Consider the following 22,469-nt stretch of genomic DNA (forward strand, 5'->3'; position numbering starts at 1 on the left):
AAGGATGTGTAATGTATTGTTCATCTGTGTGTGAGGAGATGGGGGAAGGGTGCTATCTGAACATGCTTCAAGGCTAGTACCCACCCACCAACCCCCTTTCCGCTCTCCTTTTGCACAGCTCCCTTGTCTCCATAGCAACGCCATCTCAGGCACAGACATGATGCATATATGCACACACACACACACACACACACACACACACTAATGCAGAAGCCTATGGGTTTATTTTTCAAAAGGCATGGGATAGTATATAAAGTAATTCACTGGATTCCTTACACACTTCCACATTTGTATCTGCTAATGTTCAGTTTCATGCTGCCCTTTCATCTTTCTGAGCAAGTCGGACCACATCATAGTGACAGCCGCAAAATACGCCCACACACCCAGGCAAACACAAAAACTACACTCCTATGCATACCAGACCAGACTGTCCAGGGCACAAGTTGGGCTTCTCATGCATTGGTAATGTAGCACTGCGCACCATATTCACTATGACAGATCCACTTTAGCAGCAGCGCCTGCTTCTCTTACCACCCCCACAGCCCCACAGAGAGCCTGACCTTTGCATTCAGCCATGCCCAACCCACTGTACCCTCTCTGGGCCAGGGCTCTGGAGACCACCCCCACATCTGCAGTCTGCACACTACACCCTGCTTCATGTGACGGGAATCTGATGTCACGGTGCTGTTTTTGTGTGGATTAGAGCTCATCACGGCACGAGGGGGCAACCTACTCCTTGTGCATCTTTCCTTCTTTACTCAGTACCCACCTTCTAGTACTATATTATGCTTATTATTCAGATGTATTCCTCCTCATTTTTTCCATATAGAGACACTGCTGAACCTAATTCCCCTAGTCCACATTCTCTGGTGATTCTCTGACAAACAGCTGTGATATGGCTCGTACAGCACTCGCTTTTAGCAACAGTGTGACTAGAACCACACCCAAATGCAGCAGTACACCAATCACTTAGATCTGCTGATAAAGTAGATGGATGAAAAGAGATAAGGAGGTAAAAATACTGGTATAATGTAATAGAAACATACCACTGGGAGGTGAAATTGCATTATAGGAACACAAATGAATTAAAAAGTGACGGAGGAAGGGAAATGAGACTCGGAAGATAAAGAAGTCTAAAAAGAGAGTAATGTACTTGGTTTTCCCTGAGAGGAATATTTTCCAAATAGAGAATTAACTCCCTATCTACCATAGGACACTGAGGTTTCAAAAATCTTTTTGTATTTTAAATCAGAATCCCCAGCCATGCACAGACACGTGTAGAACCCTATATAATACTGTCCGTTTAGTAGGTGACTAGACTCACATGTGTTAACAGTACACATGAACAGTTACGCAAAGGTATAATCTAAACAGACATATGGCATGAGAAAGAAACAGTGAAAGAGTTGGAGGGGGAATCACTCCTAGAATTTAATCCAACTACCACTTAATCATTTATTTCCAAATCTGTGCTCGCTTCCACTGGTTTCTGGAATAAGTAGGACAGGGGCGGGTCCATGGAAACATGAGCCGGAACAAGATGAAAAGCAGGACACAGCAATATGGAGCATGCCCAAACACACACATGCACTTACCCCTGAGATAAAATTAGAGGCACACCAATACAGTGTTCACTCATTTGGAAAGCAATGGTACAATGCCCAAAACTCACTTAATTAGTTACTCTACTGTAAAACATAAGCCAGGAGAAACAGCATGCAGTTGTTGCTGAAGTGGTTGTTCCATTCAGTGGTGTCATGAGCTGTCATTGCTCAGCGAGGGAGACAGGACAGTAGAATTTAGATTTTAATTCAGCACATGTAGTCAGTCTACATACCTAGTATGCCTACAACGCTAGGAATACAATACTGTGTATGCTTCTTTATGATTTTACAGATACTTTACGTAATGTCTTAGCCTCTCCGTTAATGCACCCGCTCTAGCTATTTGTTTCTATTAAGTATAAGGACATTCATAAAATTGTGTCAGTGTACAAATGATCAGTAGCGCAAAGGGCCAGTGGTTTGCGAAAGCCAAAATATCCTCCTCATAACAGAGCTATGCAATCACAATTTCAGTCTTTACACACACTCAACAGAAGCAAGGTGTGTTATTGAACCTGTAATGTTAAATATACAGTAAGTAATACTAAGCATTTATACAGCATGAACTGCAGAGGCTCTGTAGGAAGTAATGATCAGGGTTTTTGTTTTGCTTGTGTTTGTGTCTGTGTAAGAGAGGTGTGAGGGTGAGAAAATGAAAGGATGGGAGAGAGGAAGACAAAGAGAATCTATGTATCTGTGCATGAATTTAATTATATATATACTTCATTGTAGAAAAGTGAGAATGTCATACGTCTCTCCCTCTATGAAAAAATATTTTAAAAACATCTAACCCAGCAATCAGGTTATGATTGCAGAGGCACAGTCATGGTTTGCTTTCACAGATCATTACTGTCAATAAAACAGGATGGATTATATGCTTTGGTAACAGCAAAGGTACCATAGAGATGTGATTGGTCACCTAGAATCAGTGCAACTGTAATCAACACTCTGATTGGCTCAACATTGTGCCTAGAGACAAAGGCAGTGTCTGATAGATCTCGTCTTACACAGGGAGAACCCGTCATTGAGTACTATTTCCCCTCTTGTATCCATGGTGACGCAGATGCGGCCCCTGTCAGTGCCCCTCCCTTCACCCCCCTCCTCTGCACCCCTCTTTATGAGCACTCAGTATATATGGCAAGGACAGGGCATTTATTTTTCCCATTTCACTAACATACAAACACCTATAAACTCATAAATATGGGTCGCGCTTGACTAAAACACATTCATTTTTCCATATTCTGCACATTCACCTATTTAACAGAGGATTCACACGCTCCCTGTACACTCTCTGTCTCCCTTGTTCTCTTTCTCTGTCTCTCAGTCACGCACAGACACAGCCTAAAACAAACAATTTTACTGGGATTAAGAATAAATCTAGCTTTATAGTCAGACATGGCTAACCTAGATTTTTCAAACTGTTCACTGGGGGAGAGGGCATGGACTGTGTTTGGCTTAAATCAGACAGAATGGAAAATGGAACCGGACCTGCTATCTGACACATCAATACTGACACAAAAACTCAATAACAATACCAATCAATACAGCACCGTGTGCAAAATGGCTGCATGCTTAAAAAATTGAATGTATTGACACACAGACACACATACTGCACAAAGGAAGTGGCAAGTAATTTCCACTTTTTGCCACAAGGAGGAGACTTTTCACCCTTTTCTTTGTTCTCCATAGCAGGCTCCACATGCACAGGCAGACACACTGGTGTCTGAAGCAGGCAGAGCTATAAAGCCTTATATTAGATTAGCACACTCACACATTCCAAAAATTGTATCAGTGGTACAGATACGCTAGCGGCCGCGGTGTCTGCCACGCATTTCCCCTGCCTGCGGAAATTAAAATGTCAACTCTCCCAAAGGGGAAAGGAGATGGAGTGGACGTATCTAACAATGCCTGTACATTCCCATTCGTGCTGATACATATCAAAACAGAGAGATAAAGACAGAGATACTTCCATCATCCACAACTGAAGATTATGCAGAATTTATGGTTTCTTTAATGGAGTACTAGCATATATTGTAGTTTACATCATTCACATACTAAGAAAAAATACATAACAGCAACTGTAAAACATAGTTTATCCAAACTTTGGTGTCTCATTTATATTTTCCTTGCATCAGCACATTATATGTGTGTCTATATATCAATATAATATTGTGTAATGTCTATTTTTACTGTCTTATTAGTCATTCAGTACTGAATATGCAGCAGGCAGTGCAGCATCTGAAGTGCATTGCAGGTGCAGGCCTGCTGCACTAGGGCTTGGCCCATTTCTTCCTCTTCAAAAAAAAGGTCTGAATAATAGAGGAGAGTGCTGGCCTGCAGAGATTCTGATTCTGGAAATGGTTGAAATGGTTTGGTGAGGTTGCTCCACTTTCCACAGAAAATGAAGATAACTATTTATAAAATAATGACTTGCCTACCAGTCATTTAAGCTCGGGCTCTGTCGCTGTAGCTCTCCGAGAATAGCAAACACCATCTTCCACTCTCATCAGCATCAAAACTTAAACAGCGACATGGACATCGTCGCAGCATGCGCAGCAACAGAAGCTCCTTATACTGAGGTGACAACGAAAAGAGCAACATGCATGTTAGCTTGTATGGGTGTGGTATGTTGATTGGGGTGTGTGTGTGTGTGTGTGTGTGTGTGTGTGTGTGTGTGTGTGAAATAGAGACAGGTAGAGGGAGTAATACACTCAGTTGCCAATTTATTAGGTATGCCTGGTTTAAAACTAAGGCACACTAATGCTATAGCCGTGCAATTAATCACACCTTCATGATGTTTATAATGTTCAGGTTTTTTAAAATTGTTTTAGAGAGGTGTTACTTCATTGTAATGGTCTTTTTGAGGCTGTAGTTGTGTGTGCTGTTGAACTGTACTGTGTTATTCTGAAAGGTGTCCATCCCATTTGGTTAGAGTAAATATTGGAAACACCTCTTAGTATAACGCAGTACAGTTCAACAGCACCAAAAACTAGAACCTCCAATCAACACCCCCTCCATTTGGGCTAAACATTGCCACTGACAGTAAATCAAATACCAAATACATCACAGAAAAGGGGCAACTGAATTTGAAAAAAAATCGCAGAAATGTTGCACAAATTTTAACAACAATAACAGAACACAAAGTAAAAACTAAAAAAGCAGCCTGGACTTTAGCCTGGAATTTAAGGGTGAGTGGTATCCTAACTTACTCTACGTGCTTCTGCCTTTCAAATCTACTCTTCATGGCATCATTAAGATGATTCCACCTAATCGCATTAGAGGAGCACCGTAGTCGAATTATCTCTTTACACACTTCACAGAAGCCTTAATCCAGGAGAGCTGGGAATGCTGACAGCAGTGGCACAATGGAAGAAATATATTGACAGAAATTTCCTATTAAAAACACTTCAAGGAAAAAGGATAATGTTTTTGATATAAAGCATTAGCATTTACATTTACATTTCCACTGCACTAAATGGTGAAACCAAAACCTAAAATGTTGGTTTCACAAAAGTAATATTTACTGCAGGGGTACATTACTTTATAATTCTAGTGTTCTTTCTTTTTTGTTTTTATTATTATTATTATATATCGTTGTTCCATAAGAAGCATCATCTGCACAACTTACTACTCCAGTTCTCAGTTAAAGGACAAAGCAAAGTGAGTCAGGATTAAGACAAACATTAGGGAGTAAACAAGGGCTTAGGGAACAATTATACTCCTGTCTTATCGCAAAGACCCTATTTGGGGTAGTCTGTAAACAAGCAGACCAAACTCCTTGTTATTTTGGTATCATGTTTTTTAAGGCCTCTGTTTTCTCTGCTCAATTTTGCTCCTCTTATCCACATTAAACAGATTTTCACTTCATTATCTGTAATGTGATGCTTAGATTATCTAGCCCGGTATCTACTGTGGACGGTTTAGATTTAGTACGCATGAAAGATTTAGTTTTTTTATTAAATTCGTCACGTGATACTTGATCTTGTTATCTGCTATTAAACCCTGCTGATATCTAAACCATCAGACTAAACATGATGTGGCACACTAACAGTGGCAGTGAGGCCTGACCTGTAGGTCATATGCTGCTGAATGTGAGTTGAGAGACACAGATTAGATGAGAGAGACACAGTTACCACTAAAAGTACATCACAACTGGATGTTATTGATCTGCACAAAGTCTAAGAAATTCATCATTAAATGAAGAATTTAGTGTTTAAGTGATACGTCAAGCCCTTAGATTATGCGTAGCTAAACGCAGACCTTGAATATGTGACATGCACTTGTATGAATAAAACTAAAATTTAAGAAAAAGGCAGCGTCTGAAAGACAGCAACTCAACAAAAACCAGTTTTGGAAAATGTAACAACAGCAGATGAAGAATGACAAAAAGGAAGAAAAATCCTTCTGCTGCATCTGAAAATGATTATTATGTTTTCCAGAAAAGAAGACCTTTTGCTTTAAATCAGATAATTACAATTTTTATTTATTTTTCTAATTTATTTTTTACAACGATCACTTTAAGGTTATATTTGAACCCCAAAACAAAAATAAAGCACTTATTATATATAAATGGAGCCATCTTTATGCAACGCAATACTGTACTGTTTCTTTAAAACAGTTGTAACAGAAGTTATGATCACCATAGTAATTACTTGTGCAGGGACACACACAAACCCACTAAAACAATAACAGTAGAGCCCAAGGCTCTACTCCAGGAGAGCTCCATCTTTAAATCGGAGCGACATGTATCACATAGTATGTAAGATGCAACTTGTTTATAATTGCACAACAAGGGTTAGAGGCAATATCGCAACCCATAATAGAACACAATCAGTCTGACTGTACAGAAATTCCCTTATTTGTATTAAAATAAATATTTTTCATGTGGTATGAGAAGGACAGGACCATGTGGTGTTTTATATAACAAACCAAACAACACTGTGACCAAACTTTATCCTAAATTAACCAAAATAACTATCCTTACTTTAAACCTAAGACAACTTAGGCGTGATTTGAGTAGTGATCAGTAATGCTACAGAAAGTAGGCCGCTTTTAATTGTGAACTTGTGGATACACACACATCGACCTAAAACCCAGACCAAAAAAAAAATAAAAACTTAGGCTAGTTCAAAATGTTTTTCTTATATTCAAATATATACTGTATGTTTGATATATGGAAAATTTAAGTGTGAAAACATGGCAACACATTTTTTAGACAAATGGGGGTTGAAAAATGGGGGTGGGTACCAATTCAACAGCCTATTTTGAGAATGTTATTTAATGTAAAAACATGCCTCTGCCTTCTCATGCAGCATATGGAGTAGTTATTTACGGCTGCTAAAGCCAAGTCACTTCCACCACAAATAGCTGAAATAGTCACTTTGGGTTCATATACAGGACACAGACGCACACAGAAAAAGAGGATAGGTTCAGAGTCTTATGTTCGTGACTCCAAGCTTGAGGTTGTGAAGAGCCAGACTAAGGTTTGGTAGTGCTTTCCATCTCCCTACTTCTGCCGCAGTCATAAGACCGAGAGACAGAGAAAGGTGCTCTGACATCCTCTGACAGCTCTACTCACAGCCTCAGTTTGTGGAGAAAGAGGAGGTAGGGTTGAGAGGAGAGGCTGTGTCTGTGGTCAGAAAGAGAGAGGAGAATGTAGGGTGATTGATAGCGTAAAGACTAATGGACAAGCATATGTACCCTAATAGCAATTAGCAACCAAAATAAGAATAACAGGCTCAAATGAAAAAGAGCGGGGACAGAGAATGAGGGAGAGAGTAATCCAGCCTCCAAAAAGTACCAGCCATTTTCTATCAGCTTGCAGTTACATGAAGAAACAGGAGGGGGCATAAGAGAGAGTACCAACCAGAGAAAATCAGGATGTGTAGGAGGAGGAGAGGGATGAAGAAAATCAGAGAAAGGAATTCTTTGTCTAAGGATGAGAATGAAAAGATATGAAAATAACGGGTTGAAGCAACTAGTTAACAAAGGCAGAGAAACCAGTAAAAGGTGTAGATGAGAGGAATAGCATGCATTGCTGTAGAAAAGTGGGGAGGTGATAATGAGAACAAAGGCAGGGGGAAGAGGGAGAGAGCGAGCCAGTCGGTGGGAGGAGAGAGTGGGATATGAGTCAGGCTTACAGCATTAACACTCATCTTTCACACCCATGTCTCGTTGTGTTTTTTTTTCCATTATCTGCACCCACTGGATAAGATGGTGGGAAACGTGGATGAACATTTAGTGATCGACACACATGTAAACACACACATACACGGGCTCAATTGTGTGTGGCCGCAGGGCATCACAAAACCTAATCACCCTAATATCATGATAAAGTAATACTAGCACTAACCCTAAATGCCCAAGGTCTTGATTTTATTTTTTTTTATGACAGATGGTTCACCCAAAAATAAACACAGCAAACCACCTTCGCAAAATGAAAAACTACATGTGGGATGAGATGAGTCATCCACTGTACAGAGCAGCTCACTGGTTCACACACAAAAAGATGACCAGAGGGAGCCAAATGCCAAATTCCTTCTAATTTTTACCATTTTGAAAATAAGAAAAAACTAGATAAGACATTTCAGGCTGTAGCTTTAATCAGTGTTAAAAATAGGCTCTCTCTCTGGATCTGCATAACCATATAATTTTCATGTGATCACACAAACTTGATAACAGCACAGTGACTCCGTGTGCATCCCTGAGAGACCTTAAATCAATGAATTAGGTTTCTGTAAATACATAAGCTGAATGCATATGACCACGTTTTTCAAGAATAAAATGGCAGTTTTGTAGTAAAAGAGCACTGACACTGATGTTCGGATTAAAACTTACACCTTTAAAAATTTTAACTTTTAAGGAGAAATAAAAAATAAAAAACTCATTTACAGCATGACAGTCAGGCTTTTTTGAGTTGATCCAGTTGCCTTTTTAGAAAATGCTTACAGTTAAAAAGATGCAGAATCTTCTCAGAGGGTCTTGCAATTCTTGAACTAAAGTTATAACATGAAAACCACTAAATTTGGAGTCATGCTTTTTACATTAGAGCAACAGCATGCACCATGCCTGAGACAAATATCACCTCACACAGGCAAGTTCTGCCCAGTTTGACCCTATCACTGACTGCACTCTCTACTGAACTAATTAAACCTACTCAAAAAGTTATACACAGTGGTTTCTTTATCAGTTTTCAGACAGTTTAGTTGTAGTAAAAGCCTTAGAACCGAACAGATAGAGTAGGTGAATGTTGATCTAGTCTGTCTCAAACCTACGCACACATCACAGAAAACAGCCTGTAACTGTGTTTTAGTAGAATTCTGCTTGCACCCCTGGCTAACAAAGTAAGCAAGCATTAAAAGAAAAGACAAGTCAACAATACTATGTTGTAGCCACATTAAATAAGCCAGTAACATACATAATGTTTGACTAGACAGCTTTATTATTTTGAATACCCAAACAGGGAAAATTCAGAGTAACAAGAATACATTTGCTGTACCATAAACAAGGCTAAGAAATTACCCTAGATGCTTAGTGGGACAGGGGGAAAATAGCGACAGGGGGACAAAGAACCCTGCAGTGAGGGACTGGATCCCTCTAACAACCAACATCTGATCCCATCCATGCATGGCCAGAAATAAATACAACATACGGCATTAATCGGACAACTGTATGGCACTAAGTGTGTGGCTGTGAACCCCATCTATACCACAGTGAGCAGTGGAAGGATACTGCTGTAAGAAGGCAATCCTCTTACCAAGGCTGTATCCAGTGTGCAAACAGCTGACTTTAGATTTCCTCTCATCCATTCATACATTTTTTTTTTCCATCAGAGTTCACAACCGCATCCCCTAAATGAGATATCAGGACACTTCACTGGACACAACAGGGGAGAATTTAACGTGGATTTTCAACCACCTGTGTCTTCACTAGTTTTCCACTTGATGGCTGGCTGTCTTACATGCAGCCTTGCGCTGACCCCTCAGTCAGTTCAATCCTCCAGGCATGCAGTGATGACCTAAGCACAGGAGCAGATGTTGTGGCTGTATGAGTACTGATGCCAAACAAGAACAGTGCAGACCTAACATCTGTTCTGATCTCTGTTGATTCAGAAAAAATAAACTATTTAAACATAGCACAGGGCTAACCGTACTTAACAAAGCTATCAAGCATTGGTTATTACATCAGACAGATAAACAGACAGACATATATATAGACCTACATGCTATTAAACACTGTAAGTATAATAATAGTGTTACTGAAGGTAAATTACTACATTGTCAAAAGATCAATTCATTCAGAAATAAAGCAAAACAGCCCATCAGAATAATGCAGCACCCAGAGCTAAGGTCATATCATCCAGCAAGGATTTAAAATGGCACATGAAGATACTATGCGCAAATGGATTTCATTAGTGCAATTTTGTTAATGTTCATAAAAGTTGACCTGGCTAACACCCAGGAGAAAAGCCTCAGTGCCTTGATTCAGCTTCAGTGAAGTGATTCTAATATTAGAGTGGAAAGGTCCAACCTATAGGACTCATCCACAAAGCTATGAGTCAATGAACTGAGTCGTAATGAAACTGAGGGCTTATATAACTGAGTGGTGGAGAGGAGAAAGGGTCAGACCTACTCAGCCAATCGCAGTCATGAAAGAGATAGCAGTGAGATGGAAAAAATATGTAATATTTATATTTATTATTTGCTATTATACAAAGGTCACATGCGCTGGACAAGCTCACAAACAAAACTAGCATATCTCTTTATCACCATGAAAGAACGAGGTTTGACCCACATAGTAGTAGTGACTGGCCTGGGCCAGTTCAACTCAAAGCCACGCATGGCTCTGAACCAGTCTCGTCGTGTTCTAGGACAAATGACAAGAGCAAAAGTAGCAGTGCCAGGGAGTCTTCGCACACAGCTGTAAATGTTGCCAGCATTGAAATTTTTGGCCCACTGACTCTGATTTTTCCCTGGTAGTCAAGAGGCAACAGAAAAAAAAAAGTAGTGCTTTACATGTCACGTTGTTACTAGTTAATTTAATGACATTGTCGAATAGCTGCAATCAGAAAAAAATGTTTTCTGTAACGTATGAGCATACTGAAGTAGTGTGAAGTTGATATTCAAGAGTGGTGCATTTGGTTTAAAACGCTGTCAGTGTCACATATAATAGAAAAAGAAACTGGTATGAATTCACTCCAAAGTGCAGGATTTAAACTTCGATATAAAGGACAATAGGATATAAAGTGAAAATCACAAAATGTAAATGCTGTACCACTTAAAAAAATGTGATCTTACACTTAATCTAACCTGATACAGAGAAGAGACATTTCCCTTCTTTTATCATCCTTCTCTGCCATTTGACGTTCAAAGTACAGCAGTACACAGAGACGAACAAACACTTCATTGACAAAATACTCTGTAAGCTGCACTGCAGCAGTGCCTGTGCCTGCTGACATTCACAATATCACCCTACTGATTCACCAAACCCAGGTCGCCTTAATAGTCCACGGAGTGGAAGTGCTGATAAAAACACACACACACTCACACTCACACTCACACACACTCACACTCACCCCCACATGAGAGTACATGTAGTATCAACCCAGATAATAAACTGTTCAGCCACATCCGGATTGCATGCAGTTAATGTGTCTCAGTGCAATAGAACCTAAAACAGCAAGTCTTCCTCCATTCAGTCAAAGACCCACATCATTAATTAGTGAAAAACAACTCTCCAGCCAACCTTGTCAAGTGTAAGTGACTAGTGATTAAAAAAAAGATAATACCCCGTCACACAGAAAAAGCAAATGCTTGCTAGCACTGTGAATTAAACGCTGTATGGTTATATGTTAATAGATGAGAAAAACAAGCAGAGGACAAAAGTGGTTTTTCCATCATACATTGCTATAGAAAGACAAGTACTAGTAGAAAGTTTAAATACTATTCCATAAGTGTTGTTGCACTGCTAGACTTTAACTCAATGCTACTTGTGTGCTGTGCCAGCGCAGGTCGGGCTAAACAAAACTATTCGGGTTGTTTCTGTATTGTCAGTGGCAGGCCTAACCTGCTCTACGTTCACCTTTCCTCTTTTTAGATATAGAGCTGAGGGGGTTAAATGTTACTGATGAACGTTATGTTCATGGCTAAATACCTGCCTCTGCAATTCAGCTTTATCAAAGTTTTTAAATCATGCATAGTGTTTGATTAGCAGATTGAACGAATGCGATTGCTTTTCCGATTGGAAGCTGCGACAGAAATGGGCAGAAAGGAAATGAATGTAATGGTAAAGTGGTGGGTGGGCTTATCTCAGGGATCACGGAGTCTGACTGTATGGTAAGCGACTTTAAATGACTGACGTGATGGATCAAAGGTAAACAAGGCTTACAGGTGATTAAAAGCACAACAGTAGAGCGAAACGCCGAGGTGGAATTAAATAGATTAAACCAACATCTTGGCTATAGACCAACCATGCATTCAATTAATAAAGTATACAGTATACTGAGTAAGAAGGAACGAGTTACAGTAGCTACACTAAGTCCCATTAATAAACATCATTAAACAGATATATATAATATATTACCTGTGTAATTACACACACAATGAGTCCACTCAGTGACATGGGTCAGCCAGTCTTTTTGTTTGGTCAGTTTTGCATGTTTGGAAGCTGTTGTTTGTATCAGGTTCATCTCAGTGTTGAAAGTTTGGTCTGGGGGCGAAGATTAAACTCTGAAATCATGAAGAAGCCACGTCCTTGTCGTTGCGTGTGTGTCAATGAGCACGAGTGTGCATGTGTGAAGTGTGAACATAAATATAGCGGCTGTTTTCATTGTACCCTACTGTATGTGTAAATTAGATTACCATCACTGTTGCTGACCTTGATGTGAGTGGCACCATCCTCCAACGAAGCTCGAGAAACAAGAGACAATGTGCCCCACTGACACACAACAGCACATGATGCATCCACGGCCACAACCCTACAGGCATGAGGCACAGCAACTCAGAGCTAAAGAGCGCATGGCAGAACGAGAGAGGAGACAGACCACAGAAAGAAAGACAGAAAACCATAGGGAGACAGAAAAGGGTGGCATATGTAAGAGGAAACGAAGGACAAACACATAAGAGGGAAAAGGAGGCCAAGAGTGAGATGGGGGAGGGGGAAAGCTGAGAGTGATATCAATATGGAGGGTAAGAAATGAGGAGAGGAACAGTGAGCAGACAGAGAGGGAAGCTGCAAAAACAGAGGAAGGAAAAGCAGGCCACTCAGTGACACAGAACAGAGCAGAGGCAGAACAGAACAGAACAGCGAGTACTGCAAAGAACGGTATCTTAGAGCATAACAGTCATATTGCAGTATCTAACAAAAAAGCCCAAAGATGGGCTATACAGTTTGTAGGTGGAGTTGAAAGTCGACAGTGAAATAAAAGGACATAATACAACAGAACACGTTTTGAAAGGTCTACATAAAAAGTGGGTAAAGGAGGTGGATGCAGAAAAGGTTAGAAAGCAAAGGCAAGAGTGAAACACAGGGAGAAGAGTTTGCTTGGGAGAAAGTTGTCCACATTTTTGAGTGTGTGAATGCTGAAGAGGAGCAACATAAAATAAGGCTAATTCTCTCAAACTGCTAAAATTACACTTTATACAGTATTTACCGTCCTGCTGCAACAGCTGCATCTCCTCTCTCTCTCCCTGACATTTTGCTTGTCCTCTTACCCTCTCTCCCCTTGACACTGAATACAGTTTAATGTTGAAAATGCTCTCACCCGCTTAACAAGGACAACATACACAGATGCACGAAACGCAAGGGTCATTGCACTGTGAATGATTTTTCAGTGCAGACTCTCAGCATGCAAACACAATTGCACAGATCTGCTGAGCCAGCCAAGCAGACAGACAAAGCCACCGGAGCAAGCAGCCACACCCCCGCCAAAGAGAGCACACAGAAGGAAAATGTGCTGGGATTATACAACGATAGACACGCTGTATTCAGTTTACAGTCTCCTGTTTTACAGTAATCACAATCAAGATCGCCTAGCTACAAATAACGGATGTGCATTTTAAAATTCAGTTGCATCATTAACACAAACACGATTTGTTGATTCATCAGTGGACCAAGGCGCATCCCCGTGTGCTTTCATTTTGAATGACACTAGTTGCAATCATCCACTCCCCTTCTCATCCACTTTTTCTCTCCCAGCACAACAAGCAGAAATACCATGGCAAAGTAACAAAAGTGCCTTACAGTTCAGCAAGAGACACGAGTACAATGAGCTGACATTCTAACCAGAGAGACCAAATGTGATCCACTGACATCAACCCGCACTTTTAATCAGATGCACTCATTTTAAAATCACATCAAAAAAATCTTTTTTCTGGGCATTTGCTGTCCAGGCACAGCTTAGCACTGCAGCCGTACTGCAGAGCCCATGATGCCTCACACACCTTCTTATCTCACACACAAACATGTGCACCTAAAATATGCATGCATGCACACATACACACAAAGAGGCAGTTATTGCTATCTAGTAGAGCACTGAATAAAAACTGGACTGCAGAGAAAGTGTGTTCGGCCTCCACTCCATGAAGCCGAGCTGCTGCCTCACTCTGAATCTGAACGGATCCCTTCCCTTCCTGCTGTCAGACTTCACTCTGGCTTGCTGCTTTATTTCACATGCTGCTCAGTGGGTCAACATATGGCCGCAGCTTTCAACAAAGGCAAACGTAATGGCTGTTTAAAATACATGTTTTTCCGACAGTTATTTTCGAGCTGGGAAATCTAAGGTTAACCCAGTTGTGTGAGAGAAAAGATTATCTCCATACTATAAAATCTCTAATTAGAAGCTCAAATTCCTGCCTTTACTATTGCTTCTATATCTGCACCATCTGCTGCTTGATTTACAATGGAGATTTTGTTGACATAATCCATGTGTTCCTATCTAAATAAACCCATTTTCATTAAATATTGTGAGATGTCTATAGCTAAGCAATGCAAAGCCACTTCCCCTCCCCCTCTTCTACTGCTCTCTCTATCCCTCCCTCCCTCCTTCATCCTCTTTCGCTGCTGTTGCTAAGACCGCTGAGCACATGCTAGTCTGTGGAAACCAGTAGACTCCAGGAGGTGGATCTCCCAGTTTGTTGCTATGGGCAACACACAGTGTTCGATGGAGATTCAGCCTTGAAGCCGAGCATGTAGACCTTCACACATGTGATAAGATATGACCTATTTTTCAGTCAGTCAAAAGGGATCATCTCCTCAGAAGCTAGTGTGTATGTACGTGAACTGCATACACTCATTTACATCACCGTCTAGTATTTTTTCAAGCCCTAAACACAACGAGCCAATCAAATGAAAACTAATAAAAATACACTGCTGGCTGGCTGATGTGCAGTCCTGTAATGAATGAAGATCCCTGCTGAAGCAGAGTGTCCCAACCCCACCTTACTGGTTTGTACATTATAATTCACTGCACATCAATAGGATGTAAGTACAGAAATAACATTATGTCTGACTTGGAAGACCAGTTGCTCAAATGCAGTTGCTCAAATGATGCAGATGTTGGGAAAAGCTGCCGCAGTCATTGTGGGAACACACTTTCCTGTATATATTGCGAATAAGACTTCTGATGATTCAAGGATAAGTTAACAAAAAGGGTCTGTGGTTTTTGGAATTTACTAAACTTCACTTTTAAAAAACTGAACATAAACCTTTCCATACTTCACGGGTGTGCTAAAGTGATGCGTTTATTATGTTTCAAAGTAAGTTTAAGACCATGTGTGGTTGTGTGTTATGAAACAACCACACATGGTCTGAAATAGGCACGTTACAGTTTAAAGTAGTAATAGTCAAACTGGTCAGTGCACTGAATACAAAATTCTCAAAAGACATGAAATACAAAGCAGACAGAGATGCAGGGGACAACCGCATTCATTTTGTTTAAGTTGAAAAAAAAGTTTAGTTTGAATGTGTTGTTTTTATGATGGAAAGCACAGGGTTAGATATTACTACTTACAGCAACATGTCCTTAGTTTTAGTAATTAATTTATCCAGAGTTTCACAGCAATACACAATATTGCAATATTTAAGTCCTTGATGAACTCTGTCATAATAAAAGGAGAGTTTTTATCATTTCTTGAGATTAACATGATTTTTAAGTACAAGAGGAATAAGGTACTAATCCAGCACAATTACTGCACTGAGAACCAGCTGCGAAACCACCTTTAAACCAACAACTTAAATCAGCAGTCTCATAAGAACACTTAACCTTCTCATTTTCCTCAGTGATGACTTTTATGTGCCTGTTGTCCATTTCCATCCAGCTGTTCTGAATACTGTCTAAAACTGAATTATTATTGTTATTATTATAACTAATTACAGGTTTTACGCAATGAAATGTACAAAGCCAAAAAAATGCACCATTCAAACGTATAGTCATTACTTCATTTTAAGAATACTTGAACTAATGACGCTGATCTCTTAAGCTATGACTCTAAAACAGGCAGACAGACAGACGAATACTGTATATGGTATGTATGGGTGTGTGTCTGTAATATTAAAAGGGGGCCGGAGACGGTCTCCCTACCTCTCCAGATGCTCCCCTCCTGTCAGGAAGCACCAGTGTATTGGCGTGGCTTCCTGGGACTATAGTAGATCCTATACTCATCCTGGGTCCAACTAACATGTACCGTTTGTCTCCAGATCTGTACTGGATGCTGTGACACAGAGTCCCGTCATAATTCGTCTCTTGCAGATATTTAGAAGTACAGTCTGTGGGTTTGGAGCACTGCATCGCAATCAGCACAATGATGCTGATGAGAAAAAGAGCCGAAACTGAGCCCAAAGTTATCATCAGGTAAAAAGTCACATTATTCTCCTCATCTGCTTTTGCCGAACTTTTAACGTCAGAAGCTGCAAAAGCCTCTTTGGGCTCCACAAGTTTGACCATCACAGTAGCCGTTGCTGAGAGTGAAACGTTCCCATTGTCTTTCACCAGTATGACCAGTCTATGCTCAGCCTCGTCTGTCTCTGTGAATGAGCGAAGTGTTCTGATCTGTCCCGTGTAGCGGTCCAGACCAAAGAGACTGTGGTCGGTAACTTCCTGCAGTGAAAACAGTAACCAGCCGTTATATCCTATATCGGCGTCGTAGGCTCTGACTTTAGTCACCAAGTGTCCTGCGTTCACGTTGCGGGGAATCTCCTCCACACCTTCAGCAGAACCGTTCGAGCTGACTGGATACAGGATGACTGGAGCGTTGTCGTTCTGATCCAGAATGAACACGTGCACTGTGACGTTGCTGCTGAGTGACGGAGTTCCCGAGTCGGACGCGACCACGTGGAAGTGGAAAGTTTTCAGCGTCTCAAAGTCAAAACTTTTTAGCGCCATAATGTCTCCATTTTCAGAGTTGATGCTTAGAAATGAAGTAACTTTTTTATCTTCACTTCCATCTCTGATAATGTGATAAGAAATAAGGGCATTGTCGTTCTCATCACAATCAGAGGCCCTTACAGAAAATAATGATGCTCCTGGGGTGTTATTCTCCGTGACATAGAAAGTATAGGGGCTCAGAGAAAACTCTGGACTGTTGTCATTCACATCAGACACAACAACACTTATTGTCTTTTCAGAGGATAAAGATGAATCACCTCCATCTTTTGCAACGACTGTGACATCATAATGAGACTGATGTTCTCTGTCCAGAGGCGATTTAGTGACAACAGAATACATATTATCTTGCAGGGACGGATTTAAAGTGAAAGGGACATTCTCACGAATAAAACAAATAACCTTTCCATTCAGACCGGAGTCCGTGTCACTGACACTGATCAGTGCGACTGTGGTTCCAGGTCTGGAGTCCTCTGGAATAGCGCTAGAAAAGGACGTTACTTCGATCTCGGGAGTATTGTCGTTGAGGTCAACGACATTTATGATAACGCTTTTGTCCGTTTTTAAAGGCACACTGCCCTTATCGGATGCCTTTATGTCGATTTCATATCGGTCTTTTTCTTCAAAGTCTATCAAGCCTTTAACAGTTATTTCACCTGTTTTCCCGTCTATATCAAACAGTTTGCGCAGTTTGCCATTAACATTACTTCCAAATGAGTAAACGACCTCACCGTTCAAACCGTCGTCTAAATCAGTGGCGTTCACTTGAATGACCGTTGTACCAACGGGCGAATTTTCGGGTAGTAAGACAGAATAGGAATCCTTTGTGAATACGGGTAGGTTGTCGTTGACATCCAAAACCTCAACTAACAGCTCAGTAGTCCCTGTCCGAGGGGGTTTTCCTCCGTCAATTGCAGAGAGCGAAAGCCTATGGTGTCTTTCAGTTTCTTTATCTAGGGATTTTTGTAAATACAAAATGGGAATTTTACCGTCGTCGCCTCTGTCCTTTACCTCCAAACGGAAATGGTCATTCTGACTTAGTTTGTACTGTTGGACCGAATATATTCCACTGTCTGGATCGCGCGCCGCTTGCAGCTGGAAGCGTTCACCGGGCAGCGCTGACTCGAATATCTCCAGACGCGCCTCATCTTCGGGGAAGGTGGGACTGTGGTCATTTATGTCTTGAATCTCCACCGAGACATAATGGATTTCTAATGGGTTCTCTAGCACTGCTTTCAAGTGTATCAAACACGTGCTGGTCCGCTCGCACACCTCCTCCCTGTCTATCTTCCTATTTACGTACATAATGCCATCGTTCTGGTTAACCTGGAGCATTGGCTCGTTCGATCCAGATACCACCCGAAATCCCCTGGTTTTCAGAGTACCGAGATCCAGGCCTAGGTCTTTAGCTATATTTCCAACCCGAGTGCCTTCTTTGAGCTCTTCTGAAACGGAGTATCTTGTCTGTGCAGCGCTAACATCCCACAACATAAAGGCTGCGGCCAAGAGAGCGACCGGTGCCGTCCGCCATACTCCACATCCTCCTCCTCCTGCCATATTTGACGAGGAAAATGGATATAAATCCGCAGAAATCTGAATATAACTACACTGTCATCGAGACGTCAGCTATCAGATAGGCTAGGCTGACATAAAAAAATGAGTTGTCAGAAAAAAAAAAGAATACTGTGCAATTCACAGATCCAGACCCGGCATCCACAGAGAGGTTTGGATGCTGCCTTTTCCGAAAAAATACCGAACTACGTAAGGGGAGGGCTTCTTTATCACAGCATGCTGTCTAGAAACGCAGCCCTGCTTGCACAGTGACATCATGCGACCAGATGCTGGCTAGCAGGAAATACAAATGACTTCCTCTGGAATGAACACATTTTTGAGACTTGTTTCCCACATTTGCCAAGACTACAAATACAAGCACAAGAGTAATCCAGAATTGACTGGACAGTGACATCTTTCTTTCCTGCTTTCTTCTTTTTTTCTATCGTTTTAACATATTTTCTATTTTAAAAAATATATTTTTCTCTTCTAAAACGTGTTTGAGGGGATAAATAGGCACTATAAAACTTAATTATTATTATTATTATTATAACTAATTACAGGTTTTATGCGATTAAATGTACGAAGCCCAAAAAATGCCCCATTCAAACGTATAGTCATTACTTCATTTTAAGAATACTTGAACTAATGACACTGATCTCTTAAGCTATGACTCTAAAACAGGCAGACAGACAGACGGATACTGTGTATGGTATGTATGGGTGTGTGTCTGTAATATTAAAAGGGGGCCGGAGACGGTCTCCCTACCTCTCCAGATGCTCCTCTCCTGTCAGGAAGCACCAGTGTATTGGCATGGCTTCCTGGGACTATAGTAGATCCTATACTCATCCTGGGTCCAACTAACATGTACCGTTTGTCTCCAGATCTGTACTGGATGCTGTGACACAGAGTCCCGTCATAATTCGTCTCTTTCAGATATTTAGAAGTACAGTCAATAGACCAACACTTGCTCCACTGTGAATTCTGTGGTGCAGTTGGCCATTGGAAGTAATCACCATGGGATTAAAATGCTGTTCAGCTGCTGCAATTTATTCAGAGTCAAGTTCAAGAGCAGAAGATTTCTCCGAATGAAAGTGTTTTCACGTAATAAATGATCCTATATAATTTGATGCCAACCTGTATAAATGTGTGTACTCAGATTGCATAAAATTACTACATAACTTTGTAAAAATAAAGACAGGTAGTGGTAATATCGTATTAATTGCTCTTAGCTCTCCAGGGGTTGGTCTCCAAAGACAAGACAGCGTTAAGGTACTAACACAGCATACTAACTGCAGTCCAATGTGTTTCCTAGTCAATTAACAATCTGGTCTCTGTGAAAACCAACTGCACAACTACCTGTGAGCCAACAACTTAAATCAGCAGTCTCATAAGAACACACAACCTCATTTCCCTCATATGCCTGTAGTCCATTTCTATCCAGCTGTTCTGAATAGGTGGTATGATTCAGTATTTTTGGCACACTTAAATAATTGGGATCTGCATCTCATCTGTCAGTAGCATTTATATCAGAATTACCCTGATATAAATCAAGCTTTCTTACCTCTCCAGATGCTCCTCTCCTGTCAGGAAGCACTAGAGTATTGGCATGGCTTCCTGGGACTATAGTAGATCCTATACTCATCCTGGGTCCAACTAACATGTACCGTTTGTCTCCAGATCTGTACTGGATGCTGTGACACAGAGTCCCGTCATAATTCGTCTCTTGCAGATATTTAGAAGTACAGTCTGTGGGTTTGGAGCCCTGCATCACAATCAGAACAACGATGCTGATGAGAAAAAGAGCCGAAACTGAGCCCAAAGTTATCATCAGGTAAAAAGTCACATTATTCTCCTCATCTGCTGTTGCCGAACTTTTCACGTCAGAAGCTGCAAAAGCCTCTTTGGGCTCCACAAGTTTGACCATCACAGTAGCCGTTGCTGAGAGTGAAACGTTCCCATTGTCTTTCACCAGTATGACCAGTCTATGCTCAGCCTCGTCTGTCTCTGTGAATGAGCGAAGTGTCCTGATCTGTCCCGTGTAGCGGTCCAGACCAAAGAGACTGTGGTCGGTAACTTCCTGCAGTGAAAACAGTAACCAGCCGTTATATCCTATATCGGCGTCGTAGGCTCTGACTTTAGTCACCAAGTGTCCTGCGTTCACGTTGCGGGGAATCTCCTCCACACCTTCAGCAGAACCGTTCGAGCTGACTGGATACAGGATGACTGGAGCGTTGTCGTTCTGATCCAGAATGAACACGTGCACTGTGACGTTGCTGCTGAGTGACGGAGTTCCCGAGTCTGACGCGACCACGTGGAAGTGGAAAGTTTTCAGCGTCTCAAAGTCAAAACTTTTTAGCGCCGTAATGTCTCCGTTTTCAGAGTTGATGCTTAGAAATAGACCAACACTTGCTCCACTGCTGTCCCTCGGAATGTGATATGAAATTTGTGCATTATCACTATCATCAAGATCAGATGCCGTCACTGAAAATGCCGGTGCTGCTAGGTCATTATTTTCACTTATGTAGAACGTATATGGACTCAGTGCAAACTGTGGTCTGTTGTCGTTTACATCTGATACAACCACAGTTACTGTCTGTTCAGATGAGAGTGGTGGCTCACCAGTGTCCTTTGCAAAAATTGTCAGTTCATAAAAAGACTTTTTTTCTCTGTCCAGTTGGGACTTGGTTACTATGGCGTACATATTATCTTGCAAGGATGGCGAAATAGCGAAAGGAACGTCCTCGCGTATGACGCAAGAAACTTTTCCATTCAGACCCGAGTCCAAGTCATGGACGCTGATCAAAGCTACTGTTGTTCCAGTTCTGGAATCCTCGGGAACTGATTTGGAAAATGATGTAACTTCAATCTCTGGAGGATTGTCATTAAGGTCGATTACCTTTATTATCACAGTTTTGTCTGTCGACAGAGGGACGGGGCCCTTATCTGAGGCTTGTATATCAATTTCATAGGTTTTCTTCTCTTCAAAATCAATTACACCTATCACTATAATTTCCCCGGTCTCGGGGTCTATGTTAAATATTTTTTGCAAATTTACATCCACTTCTTTACCAAATGAGTAAACAATTTGGCTGTTTGTGCTCTCATCCAAATCGGTCGCATTAACCTGGATAACTAACGTGCCGGGAGCTGCGTTTTCATTTAAAATCGCAGAATATACATCCTTTGAAAAAACTGGTGAATTGTCATTAACATCAAGCACCTCGATCAGTATTTCTATTGTTCCGGACCTCGCCGGTCTCCCACCATCAAGAGCTGAAAGCAGAAGATTGTGTTCTTTCATTGACTCTCTGTCTAACTGCTTCTGTAAAATCAGAAAGGGCATCTTACGGTCCTCGCCTCTCTCCTTAACTTCCAAGCGAAAATGATCATTGTGACTCAGTTTATACTGCTGAACAGAAAACTGACCGCCGTCGGGGTCGCGTGCAGGTTGGAGCTGGAACCTCGCTCCCGGTAACGTCGATTCAAATATCTCCAGTCGTTTTTCTTTCTCCGGAAACACGGGGGAGTGGTCGTTTACGTCCAGCACCTCTATGGCCACATAATGGATTTCCAGAGGATTTTCCAGCACTGTTTTAAGGTTGATTACACACGCGTTGCTGCGCTCACAGATCTCTTCCCTGTCCACTTTCCTACTGACATACAGGATGCCGTTGTCTTTATTCAAATGGAAAAGGGGTTCAGTTGAACTGCCAACAATACGATACTCTCTGTCTTTCAGCGTAGCCATGTCAATTCCCAAGTCTTTCGCTATGTTTCCAACAACACTTCCTTCGTTCACCTCTTCGGAGATGGAATATCTAATCTGGGCCGAGGCTCCGCTCCAATACGTTACCAAAGCCACCATGTAGGCGACGAATCTCCATCGCTCTATCCACGCCTGGCGTCCGCTTTGTCCCATCGTGTTCAGAAAA

At 41.3% G+C, this 22,469-nt stretch overlaps 2 protein-coding genes across 2 annotated transcripts; both read right to left on the minus strand.

The window, feature by feature from the left end:
• Nucleotides 1–9,524: 9,524 nt before the first annotated feature.
• LOC120785707 (protocadherin alpha-3-like) lies at nucleotides 9,525–18,540 on the minus strand. Its single transcript, XM_040120582.1, has 2 exons — nucleotides 16,183–18,540; nucleotides 9,525–9,621 (listed from the first exon to the last, which is right to left on the minus strand). The coding sequence occupies exons 1-2, from the start codon at nucleotides 18,538–18,540 to the stop codon at nucleotides 9,595–9,597; spliced, it is 2,385 nt and encodes a 794-aa protein (XP_039976516.1). The 3' UTR covers nucleotides 9,525–9,594.
• Nucleotides 18,541–20,041: 1,501 nt separating this feature from the next.
• On the minus strand, nucleotides 20,042–22,456 carry LOC120785708 (protocadherin alpha-3-like). Its single transcript, XM_040120583.1, has one exon. The coding sequence runs from the start codon at nucleotides 22,454–22,456 to the stop codon at nucleotides 20,042–20,044; it is 2,415 nt and encodes an 804-aa protein (XP_039976517.1).
• Nucleotides 22,457–22,469: the final 13 nt, after the last annotated feature.

Source organism: Xiphias gladius, chromosome 23 (assembly GCF_016859285.1).
Source record: "Xiphias gladius isolate SHS-SW01 ecotype Sanya breed wild chromosome 23, ASM1685928v1, whole genome shotgun sequence".
NCBI classification, from domain to species: domain Eukaryota; kingdom Metazoa; phylum Chordata; class Actinopteri; order Istiophoriformes; family Xiphiidae; genus Xiphias; species Xiphias gladius.